Source organism: Calypte anna, chromosome 1, assembly GCF_003957555.1.
Source record: "Calypte anna isolate BGI_N300 chromosome 1, bCalAnn1_v1.p, whole genome shotgun sequence".
NCBI lineage: Eukaryota > Metazoa > Chordata > Aves > Apodiformes > Trochilidae > Calypte > Calypte anna.
Genome location: NC_044244.1, coordinates 138,870,314 through 138,887,441, shown reverse-complemented (window position 1 = coordinate 138,887,441; position 17,128 = coordinate 138,870,314). Strand labels below are relative to the sequence as shown.

Sequence of the window (17,128 nt, the reverse complement as noted above, 5' to 3'; positions counted from 1 at the left end):
AAGAAGATTTCCAAGGTACCTATATTCCTTGACTTACAGAAATATTTTACTTGTACCAAAACTAAATTTCCTACTTTTTCTTCTCACTTACCTACTTTTTGTACTGGGAACAGATTTGTGTCCTCTGAAAGGGGTTTCAACATCTCAGGAATAGCCCAGTAATGTGCTCTGGTTCACCTTTACTTTCTGTTCTACTCAGACACACAATATTACAGCACTGTGTAGTGTCTGGTGACCACTGACCAGAATTCTGCCACACCTGGCAGAATGAACTGAGAAAGAAAGGATGGAACAATTTCCAAGTAGAAAGAAATTTTTTTGGTTTTGTTTTTTGGGTTTTTTTTAAACAAAAATGCTCTGGGTTACAAACAAGAAAACCCTTGCCATCCCCTTTACCTCTGAGATCACTAATGCTTAACTGGAGCTACTTCCCCCCTTTTCATGTGATAATTCACATTGCCACCAAGATCTGTGGCACTAAATGAAATCCTGCTCCATTAAAACAAATCACACAACTTTCACTGCACATGTATTTCTTTAAAATAAAAAGACTGTACAGCACTTGCTGCATTGGCTCTGAAACATTTATATACAGGGTACATTATATACTCAAACCTTCCTCCATTTCAGCTTCTGAATAGAGCTCTGGATAGAGCATTTAAACATTTAAACATGTCCTTAAGCTCTTGTTAATCCTGGAAATGGGGCCTTTCAAGTTTTGCTTTTGTAGCAGGTCATCTTAGCAATGGCAAATCCAACCACACCAACAGCCACAGACGCAGGGTGACCATTTCCTTAATGCTTGTTTGCTTCTCTGAAAGCTTGGTCAAGATCTTGAAGGTTCCTTTCTGACTGACCCACTCCAGTTTTTGCAGGCTTGTAGCACCCTGATTAGCTTTGGTCTTAACTAGAAAGCTCTGTGTGTGTTACACTTGTCACATACACACACACAACTCTTGGTAAAACAAGGCTGTTAATAGTGATTTCACTTGGATAGAGATGAGGAAGAAGAATTCACTGTTAAAGGTTGGATTCAAGCAACAATTTTTTTCTCAGGTATTTACTGAAGATATTTGATAGCCAAAGCCAACCAATACACAGAAAGCAAATGAGAGGTAATGAGCACAACCCCTGTATTCCCAAATTAAAGCAAGTAATAGTAGAGATACTTCAGCAAAACTACAGACAATACAGAAAGCTGTTTCATTAAATACGAAGATGAATATTGCTGATACATATGCATCCCTAAAACCTCCATCACTTTAAATAAAAGGCAAAATTTTCTCATGTCATTAGACATCTAAACATTTCTTAATAGTTTGAAAAAATCACATGGACTTTTTTATGCTATTAATGGGAGCTGTTCTCCACGCTGCAGTTCAAAAACATCCACTTTGCTTCCCGATATCAGCTCAAGAAAGACTTACAAAATCACACTTTTAGAGACTAGCATCTGTACTAAAAAAAGAGAACAGACTAAAAAATGGGTGTAAGCCATCCTCTTGTCGCAGGGCAAGGAGGTAATCCATTAGCAATTAAGCTAGTTTATGAGTCAATTAGAGAAGAGTTGCCAGCTTCCTAAAAGCCACTTCAAAGAAGTTTTTAGTTAGGTTAGTATTAAAAAAAAAAAAAAAAGTTACATTATCTTCTGTGACAGTGCCTTCAGGGCTTGAACACAGACACAAGTTTGCTGATATTTTGAACTGCATTGATCCAGTGACTATTACCAGCACTGACATCATTTCCCCCTGTCTCAGTTGAAGACGTGAAACCCCAGTTATTAACAGAGAGCAATAGCTGAATATCAGGAGAGTAAAGAGAAAGGGTAAGTAAGGAAAAGGCACTATTTCTAGCACATGTTGATTTCTAGAGGAGACAGAAGACTCAAATACGTGTCTATACATATACGAAGTATGTAGAAGTTATTAGGAAACAGCAACTCAAAAGAACATAGAATGAATCACAGAATGGTTTGGGTTGGGAGGGACCTTAAAAATCATTTAGTTCCAATTCCCTTTCCCCCATGGGTAGGAACACCTCTGACTAGATCAGGTTACTCAAAGCCCCATCCAACCTGGCCTAAGAAGGGGAAAATGAAAAAAAATTCTAATTTGATGTAGCATGGCCAGAAGCCAAGAATGGGTCAAAATATCAAGGCAGCTGCAAAAGCATTTGTATTAAAGCAACATGGTGAGGAATGTAAGAGGAGCAAAGCACAAAATGGCAACAATTGCAATATGCAGCAAACAGAGCCTAGACAACAGCTTTATCTGAGCTGACTGTAGCCTAAGGCAACAGTAAATGCAAGCAATGAGATACTGTCTGTACAGGCAGATAAGGGAAGAAAGAACACCAAAAGGCAGCATGGGAATGAGACAGAGAAAGGTTATTACTCCTACATAATGAAGCCAGTGACACAGATATTTCCCATGTCGTTTTTTCTTTGCTTGGAAACATAGGTTGGTCTCAAGAAGACACAGTGTGCTATAGGGGATACAGAAGGTTTACTGAAATTGACCTGCAGCTACCTCTGACTTGAGGCCTGTCCACTTTTAAACTCCCAGGGAGGAGGGGGGCAGAGGGTGGGGGTGTATTCAACTGTAAGAAACACCATAAAAGCAGCACATCCTTAATTTACCTTGGGATTTCCTACCTAACTGGTGAGTAAGGGTTTCTTCTGAAGTCCTGGGTATAGTCACGTCAAACAATTGTCCCAAGTTGGCCATAAATGGTAATATTTTAAATAAAAACTCAGACATGCTGGCAAGGAACCAGAATAGATAGAACCTGTAACAACTGTGAGAGCATGAAGTACAGAAGACTGGAGGAAAGCTTCTAAATCTCTTGCCACAACACACTTGAACCACAGGGCACAATAACTCTGGGGCCAGGGGAATGCATCAGATAAGAGTCTGGATCAAATCTCAGTAAGTTTTGAGTGATAGGAGGTGTGCACATAAGAGTAAGAGAAGGGAATGAGATGGTTTAACAGGAGCCATGGCACCAACAGAATGAAAACTCAGCCACCTTCTCATCCCTAACCCATCCAAGTATGATGATATCTGTATTAAATAAATCCTTGAAGACTCTCACATAAATTCTCACATCGTAAGTTTAATTACATGTACTACAGTAGCAAATACACCCTTCTAAATGAACACCACCACCACCACCCAAAAAACAAGCTCACAGCTTCAAAAGAAAAGAAGTAATTACTCTGCAATGAAAGGTGCCTTCAGACACTACATGGAGGCTAGAGCCTTGGCACACCTGAGGTAGGTAGAGCTTTTAATACTTTTAAAACATCACTTAAAACAACTCAGGAAAACTTTTGATTACATTTATATAAATAATCAGGCAATCTGTGATCTTGATTAACAATACTTATTATGAAAGGGCAGTGATCTTTCCTACACATGCAATACTTACATTAAGGAATTCAAATTAAACTGATTCATCACCACTACTGAAACCTGGTGGGAATCAAGTTGCCAACTGAGTCCCAAAGTAATACTGATGCACTGATTTAATTTTGATAAGAGAAATGGGCTAAGGTTACCCAAATTGTGTTACAGTCGATATGAAAATGCTCTCCAACCAAATTCAAGAAATAGTATTAATAACTTGATGCTGTTTAGTTTTACATAACTAGAAAGATGCTAACATGCGTCATTGTGCCTTACAGACAATACAGTAATCAAGCAGAGGAGGTGAAAAAATAAAAATCACACAGTATCATGTATTTCACAGTAAAATCAAGGCATTAGATCCTCAGAAACTGTGTTATCAAAATAAAAGGACAGAAATGTCAAATCCAATTCAGCATTCAGAAACACCCGGCTTATTAAGGGCAGGAAGCAGAACTGTGGAGTGTTCTTTAGGTATCTAAACAGCAATACAATGATCAGGCTTATTTATGTTTCATTTACCTAAATTTTTAAAATTTAAAGTGGCCAGAGCTATTAATTCCAAGGAGCACAACCAATATAGGCATAGAAAATACACTTTGTAATAGACTTTCCCATGAAATGAACTGAAAAATCTACTTCAGTGTCTCTTGACTTGTCAAGAGGAGAGATGAAATAGGATTCATAAACCATTCATTCAAAAAACAGCTATCACAGCCTGGCAACTTGCCAACTTTGAATCATTCCTCTGGTCCTACAAAGCCACTTATTTCATGACATGTCACAATGCTAAAATCACTGAAGTGGGTACTAAAACATCTCACACGTAAGGCAACAGAAGTGCAGCTTTTCAGAGCTAGCATAGCTCTTCCACTGATCAATTCCTGTGCTTCTTATCAGTTCTGAGTACACTCTTAGGACTGCTGGTGCCCTTAAATCCTGTTGTAGCCTCTCCCTCACAAGTTTTGTCAGAGAAAGGGACCATCTCTCCTGGTGATGTGCTATAATGTTTTGTGCCTAGAGGATCACACTGTGAATATAAAACAGAATACAGAATTTTCAGGAAGGACGTTTAGGGTCATTTTGTGGAAACGTCAAAAATGTGGGTCCTGCAGACAAAAACTTCCATTAGCAGTGAAACCTTCTTAATAAGGCTCCATCCTCTGCAACACCACAACTGTAAAGCAGTAGATTCCTAAGACTCTCCACAATTTTTAAGACATTAAGAAAAAAACCTGCCTAGAATGATGCTGCTTAATTCTTTCTCCTGTAAAAATGTAGAGATATTGTCTTACAGGTACTGTTTTAGAATAAAAAGAACATTAAATGATTTAGACATTAGATGGCCCAAATCCTCACAAAGCAATTCCTAAAAGGTAGCTGGAGAGGAAGACACAGACATGTAATGGAAGACAAAACACCTCAGCCAGTTGGATAGGATAAAGCACCAGGAGAGATTTCCTGCATATGAGAGAACATCATAATGGCAAACCTGGTACCCTACCAGGAGCAAAGCATGACACATATTGAGGACAGTTTCCACTGGCACACTCTCACTTTACTTTCTACTCTGAAAGGCTCTGATTCACCAAGTGGGGGGTCATTCTGTTGTTTGTACAGCACTAAGATTCTTGGTGATGAAAACCAATGTGAAAACCAACTTCTTCAAACAAGTTTTTAGTGTCTTGTCACTCTAGATCTTCTTAGGGAAAATTACTATGCAAACTAGGGCCTGGTCAGGTAGGCATTCTGGTATAACCAGCTGTAACTAGGAGCCCATATCAGCTTCAGAATTCCAGTTATTACACAAACAGGCCATGCTTACATTAAGTTTCTCCTCATATTTTGGGACGAAAAGGGACGATTGGGATCACATTGTCTGGCCTCTTAAGTGAGGGATGGGAGCCAGTCAAGTTGTACAACCAGGTCAGGATTTTGACTATCTCCAGAGCAGCATCTTGAAAGATATAGAGGCTTAACTCAGAGGAATTATAGTTATTAAAATATCCTCACATTGTTTTACAGGAAACTGTTCCCAGAGTAATTCTCATTACGCCAGAAACCTGTTTTACTACTTGTTTCCCATTACATTAGCCTTTAGTTTCCAACCACTGTGTACCACTGTGGTAAGAATAAACAGCCATACAATCAGAAGAACCCCTGAATATCATGCGTACTGTGGTTTCACCACTTTGAAATTTTTCTTGCATAAACCAAACACTTGACTACTGAGAGACACATTTACCAGGTCTTCAATACTTTCTGTAGCTCTTCTATGAGTCCTTCTGAATTTAACAGCTTCCTTTTTAGCCTGGTGCCCTAAAAGCTTAGGAGAAAATGCTTGCTGGCCAAACACAGCCATCAATCTCACACTGATGATTGTTTTGAACAGTTGGTGATTTCCACAAAATTTGAAAAACTGGTAGAGATTTCAAAGGATACTCCAATTCTTTGGATTATGTTACATCCAGTGCCTGTGTAAAGAAGAGAGAACCACTGAATGACCCCAATGAGGAAAGGGCTGCACACGGCAGCTCAGTGATTCGCTGTAGTCATTGACTCCACAGTACATAAGCAGCAAGATCAGGCAGCCATAGCCCTGTGCCACCCCTTACCAACACAATGTTTAGGCTGGGAGGGCAGGAAACTGTGGACAAAAGAGCAGTGACTCTCAAAGAACTAAAGATGTAGCCAATACAAGTGCAGCTGTAGAGAGCTGAGCTGAATTCTTGCTTCTGTTGAATGCTTGCATGCAATTATTACGAAACTCAGAAAAGCAAGTTAACTTTAAAATGAATTAAAATTCATTGCAGGCACCGCTGCCTCTAAAAGCACCGCCTCCTTGCCAGTTTCTGTGCTTGTTAGAATGGTATCTTGCAATTTCTTTCAAAACAGTACCCTTTTCTCTTTGTATTTGAGAGAAAAAAATGATTAAAGAAGGAACTAGCAATCTGTCTTGTACAGTGGGAAGCTAAAGTCAGTGAAAATTACTGATCTCAAAATGCTATTAAATTAAAAATGCATACAAAGAGACTTCTAATCTTTCCCACTTGCAAGTGCTTTCTGTGTTACAAATACATCATTAGGAACACATATTAAATATTTCACAATCAACTCCTACTGAAAATGCCAGAAAATGGCACCCAAGTCAAAGGTTTACACCAAGCAGTAAGTTAGGCACCTGGTGCTTTTAGCCCTGTAGACTCTGGAAAGAACTTGGTCACAGCACAGAACCAGTTGCATTCCCAGTACAATCATGTGTTGAGAAACATGAATGTGATTTCTGGCTCATTCAGATGGAGCAGGGAAAGAGATTCTTTCTCATTATTTCCACATACACTGTCAGACTTATTGCAATAACTTCCTCTCAACAATTAGCTCTGGGAACAATGAAGTTAATGAAGGGTGTTTCCTATGCATTGTGTACACTGTCTTTACTCTCCTTTTACTTGCCAAAAAAGCCCAACACCCTGCAACTTCCCTTTTAAGAGTCCAGCTTCCCTTAGTACTACCATACCTTGATGTCCACATCATCTTTTACATAATGATTTTTTTTACATAAATCAAATGCTACTCTTGGAGTAATACATTAAAAAGTTGTATCCCATCACACTGCTCCTCTGAGAAGCTTCACCAGTATTGCTTTTGGATAGTGCCTGCTAAAAAAAGCTGTAGGAATTCCAACACTCGTTGAGTCTGAAACAGAACATAAATTTACCTTTGTATATGCTAAATAGTGTGTACTTCAAAGAGCCTTTTGGTACAGGTCATTGTTGCAAGACAGTTAATTTTTCCTTGAGCCCTCCCTCAAACATAGATGAATTAGACTAGATGATTAAAGTGATAAATTGAATGATTAAAGTGATAAGTGAAGCAAAAACTGCAGAGGTTTAGGGTACCTTCAGCATATATAAGGTATTAACAATTCAAAGTTCTCAAAATCCATGCATCTCTTACAAATCTGGATATTAGAGGAATACTCTCTAATGCCACAAAGCCACCCCTAACACTGTGACCTCAAGCACATTTAGAAGTTAAAAATCATTCATCAAGATTTATGCTTGAATAATTTGGAGTTTATAATCCCAGACTATGTTTACTGAGTGTAAAATGAAGTAACCTCCTGTTCTTTAACCAGTGGCACCTACTGGTGAAATAGACTTAGAAGAGTTACATTCCAGCTTTGAATTACAAACCTAGTTTTATACATATTCCAGAATTGTGTGATGACAATTCAATCTCAAAATGGCAAGCACTTTTAAAACACATTCTGATGGAGGTGGACTACTGCCAAAGGGCTGAATCAAAGTACTATTTATTAGTATTCCAGATACAGAGATACTTGTTTGTGGTTTGAGTAAACCAAGAATTACATGAACAGAGGAGAAGCAGTGAAGAAACACTAAATACAAAACAAAAGAAGGTAAAATTATGACTTTTTTCTGTGGGACACCTGGCAGCAGCAGACAGTATTTACAGACATGGAGAGTTTTAACAGAGAGTGAGCAATATAAACTTAATTTAGACTACAGGAAAGTCAAGAGAAGTTTTGGTGGGAATGAAGAAGCAAATGGGAGAGATCTACTTAGATGGCAGGCAGTGTAACCTCAATGTTACCAGAACTTGGAAGGAAAAAAAATGTACCATGCTAAAGCCTTGGACAGAAATACCTATCCATTCCTTTTCCCTGCTCCCCAAAACCCACAGTATTACAGCAGAACATAATATAAACACCAGATACTATGCAATTTAATATCTGAGCAACTTTCCCCAACCAGTTTATGAAATATATAAAAGATTAAAAGCATGACCAGGATGTAATCCTGCAGGAAAAGGCACAGCTTGATGCATGGCATGCTCTCTAGAAAAATGACACTGTGACACGTTTTAATGGATGTAGGAGTTTATTGAAAATGAAGCCTTGAAATCATTTTGTACCCTCATTAGCATTTCCCACCAGCAGCAAACACAACTTGAAATTTCTCAAAATACTATGACATGACCTGATTGATGAATACATTAAACTGGCCTGCTTGTAGTCAGCAATAGCTTCCCCAACTCAACTGATTCAGCTCGTATTTCAGGCAGGAAAATGAGCTTCACTGGATCCTGAGGCAACCTCAAAGCTGGCTGTACATTTTATTTCTTATTGCAATGGAGTAGAAACTTCTCAAAAGCAACACGTAAGCATTTTTTTCCTCTAAACCTGGAGGCAGCAAGCCCAAGAAGCAGGGGGGCTCAGGGACCCACTTTGAATGTTGGCAAAGAGTTCTGACAGCTGAAACATCACAGGAAGAACAACCATGGTCACCTCTGGCCTCAGACTCAACAGGACCTGTACCCTTACACCCAGCAAAGATACCTTAAAGAGCCTGGGACCCAGTACTGGTGCCTCACATAATAATAACAGTGTCATCAGCACACTGCCTTCAGGAGGAACAGCTTCCCAGTTCCTGATGACTTTTTTGCAGAACATCACCTCTAATTTGGAAAATAAATATCATATGGCACACCACCCTCAGGAGAGGGGCAAAGCCTGCTTTATACCACTGACAAGTAACCAGAGTCCACACTAACACCACCAGCATATGCTAAAGAAAACTGAAATACTCGAGATTGAAGAAACTGCATCAAGCTAATGGGTGCCCATGTTCTCTGCATTAAAACAGCATTCAGAAAAAATATACAGCTAGGAACAGCAAAAAAAAAAGTATTACCTGAAACCTTACTGGCTAGCTTTTCTGCACGCCTGCCTTCCACTCTTACCAGCATCAGAGAGCTATGGCAAAAAGCAGACAAAAACTGTTCTTCAGCATCATAGACGCAACATTCCCAAGATCTCTCTTTAAGGCAACATTTTAGACAGTTTCTTTACCTATTCCTGGGATCTGAGGAAGATAGTTATCTACAGTAAAGCGAATTAGCTCCAACATAAACAAGAAAAGATAGTTAGAAAAGGAAAATTATCAGATGATGTCAAAAGATGATGTCTGTATGTTTTAATTTTACACAAAAGGATTTAAATACATTCCATGATTGAAGGACTATGTGTGTTCCTGTAGTTTTAAAGGTGTCTCCAAACGCAATCACAGGTGACAATAGCAAACCTTCATCAGTCAGGATGGAATCATGTTTTCCTCTCTCTTATATTAAGATGCAGACTGCTGATCCACAAGCAAGAATGGGCATTATCTCAGTCCTTTTGACTAGACTTGATATACGTGGCTCTGCCCTTGTAGAGCTGTGACTAGCAAACATACAACCCTCTAAAATTTTCAAAATGGAGCATGTTTACCTTAACCTGAGAAACATTGCATTGCATAAGAGAATTTCAGAGTCACTTACTGTCACACTGATCCAGGGCAATGGCTGCCAACCTAAAAGCAATGTGCTGCCTGTGCCACTTTCCAACAATGCTCATGGACAAGAAAATTCAAATCTATAATGGGAGCAACCAGAGAGGAAGGTCAAATGCTGCCCACTGCATGCTTCTTTCTCTACTGACATGGCAGAGAATGCTGGGGAGCCACTGCCCAGTCCCAGCACTCCCAGCCCTAGGCAGAGACACTTGAGAATTAACACCTTTCTCCTTACCTCCCTCTTCTGAAGGGCTTTGAAAGCTTTTAAATGCCCACAGCTCAGTCACTGTTCTCTTAATGGCCCCTGAAGTGTTTATCTTAGGGATGTCATATCTACTTATTGTTTCCTTTCCTGCTTGCTCTTGCAAACAGCCCATTTAACTTTGTTCCACATGGTCAGAATACGTCTGGTAGAGCTCTCAAGAGACTTGCACAGCATTTAAGTTTAATTCATAAATTAACACAGAGCAGCCACATCTTCCACACCAGGGCTACAAATGCTACATTTATCACATAAAATTTCAGCATGGCTATGTATTTGTAGACTCATGAATTGTCTGGAAAACTGTGTTACTACATATGAAAGACAGCAGTGGCTACTATACCACATATGATATTATTTAGCTATATAGATTTATGGGTCGGGTGGGGAGAACAAAAGAAGTGGGGGGTGGAAGCTCTCCAAAGCAGATGTTTCCAAGGTTTTTTTTTTTAAACTAAGAGACAAGACATAAGACAACACTTGAAGGAGCAGCTGGGGACACTTAATAAATACAGACATTTAAATGTGACTAATTACATACACATGCTGGAATTCTCAAAGGAAGATCAGGGAGCCAGGCTCCCAGCTCATACTGACTTTCAACAGGAGTTCAGTGGCCTTTTCCTTCAGGCATGCTGGAAGTCAGATGTCATCTTGCTAAATACAGAACACTGCTTCTAAATGTTGCCTCTGGTAGCTTAACCACAGCAAAGCCTACAGATTTCTACAGAGCTATCTGCAGGAGCCCCTCTTCATTAAATACAAATGCATGCATCTGCTGATGCTAGCCTGTGTTGCTCTCTGAGGTGAGAATAAGTTGTCTGGACAAGCCCAGAGGCCTATAAGCATTTGAGGAACCACCTTTCTGTGCTAAACACAAATGTGCTGTGCAGAACCTGTTCTAACAATGGTAGGGAAAGGCTTACAAAAGGTCTAGGGCTCCTCTCTGACTACTACTGTTATGAGGCAGGAAGGTTATTTGTATAAGGAATGCGGTGGCTCAGAAAAAAAATGAGGGAGAAGCACGCGCCACTGCTTTTCAGATGTGTTCATGGAATATGGGTACACAACATGACTCAGTTCAAACACTCCAACCTGGCATGCCTGTAGAAGGAGCATCCTCCCCTGGCCCTTGATGCTCATTTTCCTTCCTCTTCTTCAGAGAAAAAGAACAGTGAGATTTCTAGTAAGATGCACAGCATTAACGCCTGATTCAGCTTTAAAAAAGCATAAGGGGACAAAATACATCCTTGCTCAAGCAGCTGCTAGGAGCCATGTGTCAACACGAAGGGGTGAGTATGGACACGAGCAGCAGGAAGCATGGAAAAGTCTTGGCTGCTTATTTCCATGGTCTTAGTACCTTAAAATCTTCATAAAACCAGAGACAGATTTCTGGCAAGTGTCTAACAAGAGATGGCCTTTGCTTTACAGCCAGTGGAAGGTGAGGCCAGATGTTGGCAGCAGCTGTGCAGAAGGCCAGGAAGGCTGTGAGGAGTGTAGAGGGAGACAACATGAGATCTTTTGTGAGTGAAGGAGAGGGGAGGGAGAAGCCAGAGCCTATTTACTAAGACTTACTTTTTCCTAGGACTCAAGACTACTCACTATGTCGTCTGCATCCTGAATCCTCTGACCCAGGTGGAGACATCCAAACCAGTCACTAGGACCATCACATTTTGCAGGAGTTCCACAGAAGGAGCCCACAAGAAGCAAACTGTTCCCAGAAGGAGCATCCAAAAGCAAGAGTTGGGATTCTTAGAGGATGACAGCAGGAGCTATCAGGGGACACAAGTCAGAATTTGGTGCCTGCATCTGTACTGTCAATCTAATTTTTAAATCCACTCGTGTTTCTCCTTATTATCTCTTTTGCAGAGATTCAGTCCAAGAGATTGTGCTGTAGCAGCTGGCAGAGACCAGGGTCTCTGTTGAAGCACAACAGCTTAGTGGTATGAAAGTACTGAATGTTTCCTAAGGAGAAGCTATTAGGTAACAGTCTTTAAACTGATTTTTTTTTTCCCTTCCTATGCAGAAGCTAAGGAAGTTCATATGTTTCTGCATTTCAAAATAATCGTCTACTTAGGAGCTCAGCACTTAACTTTAATTTCCTCTTACATTCAGATGAATTTTCCCATCCACCCATCCAGCTGACTCTGTGCTCCATGGGACTGCAGGCTGGCTCAGCAATGACCCAGCTGCTTTCGAGGCTTTCTGGAATGCAGAGGTGGCAGCAATAGGAACAGGCTCAGAGGGCATGCTGCTGAAGACTTATGGATAAGCTGGTAAGAAAACTGATCTTTATTTTCTAGATAGGTGAAAAAATTTCCTAACTAAGCCCAACCTTCATTCAGCCTGCATATGTCTTTGAAAACAAGCACTATTCTGGGGCTTAAAAAAGCATGCACTCCTTTGGTATTTTTAAACAGCTGCCCACCAGAAGCAATTTTTGTTGTGCTTGCAGACATGAACTGAACTGTTCAGCAAGTTCTACCTACAAAGCCATTCACAGGGTAGTGTTTATCTTTGCAGATAAAAGCTCCATTAAAAAACAAAACAAAACAACAACAACAAAAAACCCCCAGATAATTTTCAAACTCAAAGTGTAAGGGAAATTCCAACAACAAGCATGAAAAACTGTTCTGATGAATCTAAGATGAAATTATTCTAAGCTCTTGCTCATGGTTTTATAGCCTTGTCTTTCACTGCAACAAATTAATGAGCTGTCCAGAAGAAAATCAATATTTCACAAAACTCAGTCAGAAGTTGCACTCCTCTAATACATCCAGTCTCTGCTTACACTCCTGAACTACCTTATAACAAAGGTTCCACCTCCCATACCTTTGCTGTTTTTCCAACTGTCAAATTCCATTTATACAGACATTAGTTGAATGTTGTTTCACTATAGCACTCGTTTCTTAAGGGACTAAGCACTAGCACCAAATAATGTATGAAGAAAACTAAATGAGATTTCAGATCACACAGAAAAATGTGTGTAGCAGCTACAGCTGCTAATATACCTTCAGAAAGCAATCAGTGTGGCATGAAGAAATTGAAGCACTTTTTTCCCCCTTGCTGATATAATTATTCCCCTCTTTTCCTTCATCATTACCTTTTTCTTTCTCACTCCTAAGACACATTGCTCTGAAAGCCTGCACCAAACGAATTGTATATATTCTAGAAATTTTATTTCCTAATTTCCTAGGAAATTTTATTTCCTAATTTCCTTATCTAAGGTGCTAAGGTCTACTCTCACTTAGCACTTAGATAAAAAGCCACAGCCACAGTGCCTAGGTCAGCTACAGAAGAGAAGACAACAACAGGAAAGATAGCTTCAACAGACAAAAGCTTCCAAGGGCTCTGACTTTCAAGCTTTGTTTCTAAGAGCCAAGGGATGGATTTAAATCAAGATAAACTGTGGTTAAAACCTCATGATTTTTCTATGCATTTCAGCCAATACATTGTATTTACTGAACAATACCTAGTGACACTCACAGTGACAGAGTGCTTTGCAAGCCAATTTAAGTATTTTGTCTGCATTGTAGAAAGTGAAGACTTCAAATCAAGTCCATAAGGACAAACATTTCAATAAAAATTTCAACAAAGATTGACCTGCCTGGTCAAATGAGTAGGAAGGTAGAAAAACATGCTGCATGCTGCCATATTGTTGAAGTTGTCACTGTCTGGTTGCTTTTCACAAAGAAAGAAACTGCATGTGTTATGTGGTAAGAAGGACCCTTTCAGAAACCCATTTCTATTATCTCAGGCATTTCAGTTTAAAATCCATGGGTACTGTAATGTTACCAGTCTTACTCAACTGAGGACAAAACCTCTTCTCTCAGAGCAAAACCAAGCAAGGCAAACACTCTGAAGGTCCTTCAGTATAGCACCTAACTATTCAAAATAGACCATGCTAAGAGTGGAAGGATGTTCCAGTTAAACCACGTTTGCAGAGTCCCAGATATAACTCACAACTAGGGTTCAAAGGATATGGACAGAGGCCTTTGTGGCTGTATCACACCAAAGGTGTGCAACCACACACTTCCCGAAAAGACTAAGCAATGAAAAAAATAAACTGGTACTTAGGGCAGCTGTCATCCTTTTCCCTCTCTAAGCATAGTATCCTCTCCAGGCTTATGCTGAGGACAGTCCAACCTTAGTGGTAAGTCCACTGTCCTGTGTCCCACACACATGTACCCTCTCACACACCAGAGATACAGGGGCGCAGAAAGACAAGAAACTGCCTTTTCCCACCTTCTGCTTTCCCGTCTCCTGTAAAGCCCTAGGACCTACAGCTATACAAATAACACTGCAACATAAGATGCCAGCCTAGGACTTGGTAGATCCAGGTTTGACCCCTGGTTTCTCAGAATGAATGTGATCATCAGCACTCAGTCATATTCCAGGGGCACAATGGAAAGTTCACGACGACACAATGAGAGTTCACTGGTAGTTGTTGGATGAAAGCTGGGTCCTCCAGAGGGTGCATGGCTACACTGACATGGCAACTTTTGTCCTGAAAGGAGTACAGCTGCATTCCGGTGGCACTGCACTCTGGTTAACAAGTTCACAGGAGCTCAGAGCCTACACAGCCACTTGCACCAGATTATCCCTGTTATTCTCATGCTAGCAGACTGGGGAAAGAAAGATTTCAAACACACGAACTCACAGAGCTCTGGCAGGGCCTGGATGGTCAGTAACAAAATCATGTTAAATACTGGTATGAAAACAGGGCTGGTCAGAACTTTCCCTGAAGCACATTTTTTCTATTGATGCAATTTTCTACCTATTTGAAGTGTATGATGCCAACACAGATTTTGACAACTCTTACACCAGACAGGAGATACAAAGCCAGTTCCTGACAGAAGCCAACCAGCTCTGCCACTGCTCCTGAAGGAGTCACCTGAAAAGCTTTGGTGTGGTCAGAGAGCAAACAGCCTTCCAGACTCCTCCTCAGAGGAATACAAAATCTTGACTCTTATCTGAATCTTGCAGCTTCTAGGTTTCCTTGCATTTGAATAAGATTGGATGGGTGATTCTGAGACTTTAAAAGGCTGCTTTAATAACTGATGGCAAACTTTCTGTGCTAAGTCAGCTCTGAAATACTCAACCACACAAGTTGTGCTACAAATTTGCTTAGCTGGTAAGGTCCTTAATGCAAATCAGGACATTAATATTATGCTTTGATGTCTTCTCAGCCTATGCCATGACTAAATTGGATAAGTGCTTTATTAACATTTAAGACTATTAGGAAGAAAATTATGTAGATTATGTGGAGAGAAGAAAAGAATATGAAAAAAATCTCACATTTTATAAATTCATAAGGATATAACTTAATAACATTCAATGTGCAATCAATGTTTTGATTCCTCCAACAGTTTTCAAATGAAACATTGCACACCATATGTAATTAGTGTGTTTCTGGTAACTCTGCATTTACATTTCCAATCCTACCGTGTTGCAAGCTTATGGCAGACCACACCAGTGTCTGTTATGACTTCACTCAGTCTCAGCTCCAGGTGGACCTTCCCCTGAAACACACCAAATAGACAGTACGAAAGATTAGTTGTATGCATAGCCAGGCACACCACTCCAACTTAGAACAAAGCAAGGGAATGAATGGAAATAGTTCCAGGAAAAGCTTAAAGATTAAGTAACAGCCATGTAGCAAAGGTATTTCACCTGCCACAGAATCTGTATCAGTACAGATATATAATTTCAATGCATAATGGTTGAGGGATATGGAGTATTTGCATTCTGACTCAGAAATCTTGTGTTGGAGCTTTATCTATATTTAACATGTTTAATATTAAACTAAGATCTGCAACACAACAGTAATCGAGAAGATATCACAGCAGTGTGGTAAAAATTAACACCTAGAAAAATACTGGAAAAATAAAAATTATAAAATGGTATAAACTGTCAGAACAAATATCACTAAAACTATATTGGGTAACTAAAAATAAAAATACAACCATGTTGCTAGCATTCATAGCATGTATTACAGTCTTCAACTCCTTACTATCACATTAATTTAGTTATGACTTGTGCCACAATGTTATACTCAAATATGCTAAGTAAATAAAGGCAATCATGAATACAAAACTGCATTCCTCTTGTCTAAAAACCTGAGCATCCATTCTTTCTGTCAAAAATTTAGAGCCACTCTTAAAATGTATATATGCCCAACGTAAAATACATTTTATTATTGACCTATTCCCATCTACAAGGAGGGCTGGAAGGAGGATCTGAGGGACCACAGGCCTGTCAGCCTGACCTCAGTGCCAGGGAAGGTCACGGAGCAGATCACCATGAGTACACACAGGACATCCAGTGAAATGAAACTCAGCCAGCATGGGTTTATGTAAAGCAGGTCCTGCTTGAGTAACCTGATCTCCTATGACAAGACTTAATTAAGTGGATGGAGAAAGGCTGTGTATGTTGTCCACCTAGACTTTAGTACAGCTTTTGACGTAGCTTCCCCCAACACTCTCCTGGAGAAACTGGCTGCTTTTATGACTCAGACAGGTGTACTCTTCATAAGTAAAAAACTGGCTGGATGGCCAGGCCCAGAGAGTTGAGTGAATGGGGTTAAATCCAGTTGGCAGCTGTCACGGTTTAACACTGGCCCGGCAATTAAACCGAATAACAGACGCTCTCTATTAATGTCTCTCTCCTCCTTGATAAAGAAAGGAGAGAGAATAAGGGAGAGAGACTTATGGGTTGGAAACTAAACTACACAGCTTTAATGAACAGTAATGATAAATAGGAAATATTACTAAATATATACAAATATACAGGAAAATGGAAACCACGTTCCTCCCTCCTTTCCCCCAATAACTCTCACGTCACCACCGAGGCTGCAGGGCAGCCCTGGGAAAGTCCAGACTGGACTCCTGGAGTCGGCAGCAGTCGGGAACCGGAGGCAGGAACACACAGATATGGGCTGGCACGGATCAGGACCACAGGCAGACGAACGGACGGGATCCTTCCAGGATGCCGGGTGAAGGAAGGGAAGAAGGGAAATCAGGAAATCCAGAAGTCTGGAAATCTGGAAATCCGGAAAAGATCTGGCTCGGCCCTCGTGATGCCTCAAATTTATACTGAGT

At 40.2% G+C, this 17,128-nt stretch overlaps 1 protein-coding gene across 2 annotated transcripts in view; it reads right to left on the bottom strand.

Moving 5' to 3' along the window:
- The window catches only part of RASA3 (RAS p21 protein activator 3), a 131,808-nt gene that overhangs the window by 40,316 nt on the left and 74,364 nt on the right, over positions 1 to 17,128 (bottom strand). For both annotated transcript variants that reach the window (XM_030466210.1, XM_030466200.1), the window contains exon 5: positions 15,474 to 15,550. In XM_030466210.1, the coding sequence (XP_030322070.1) occupies positions 15,474 to 15,550 (77 nt within the window). The remainder of the gene's footprint in view (positions 1 to 15,473; positions 15,551 to 17,128) is intronic.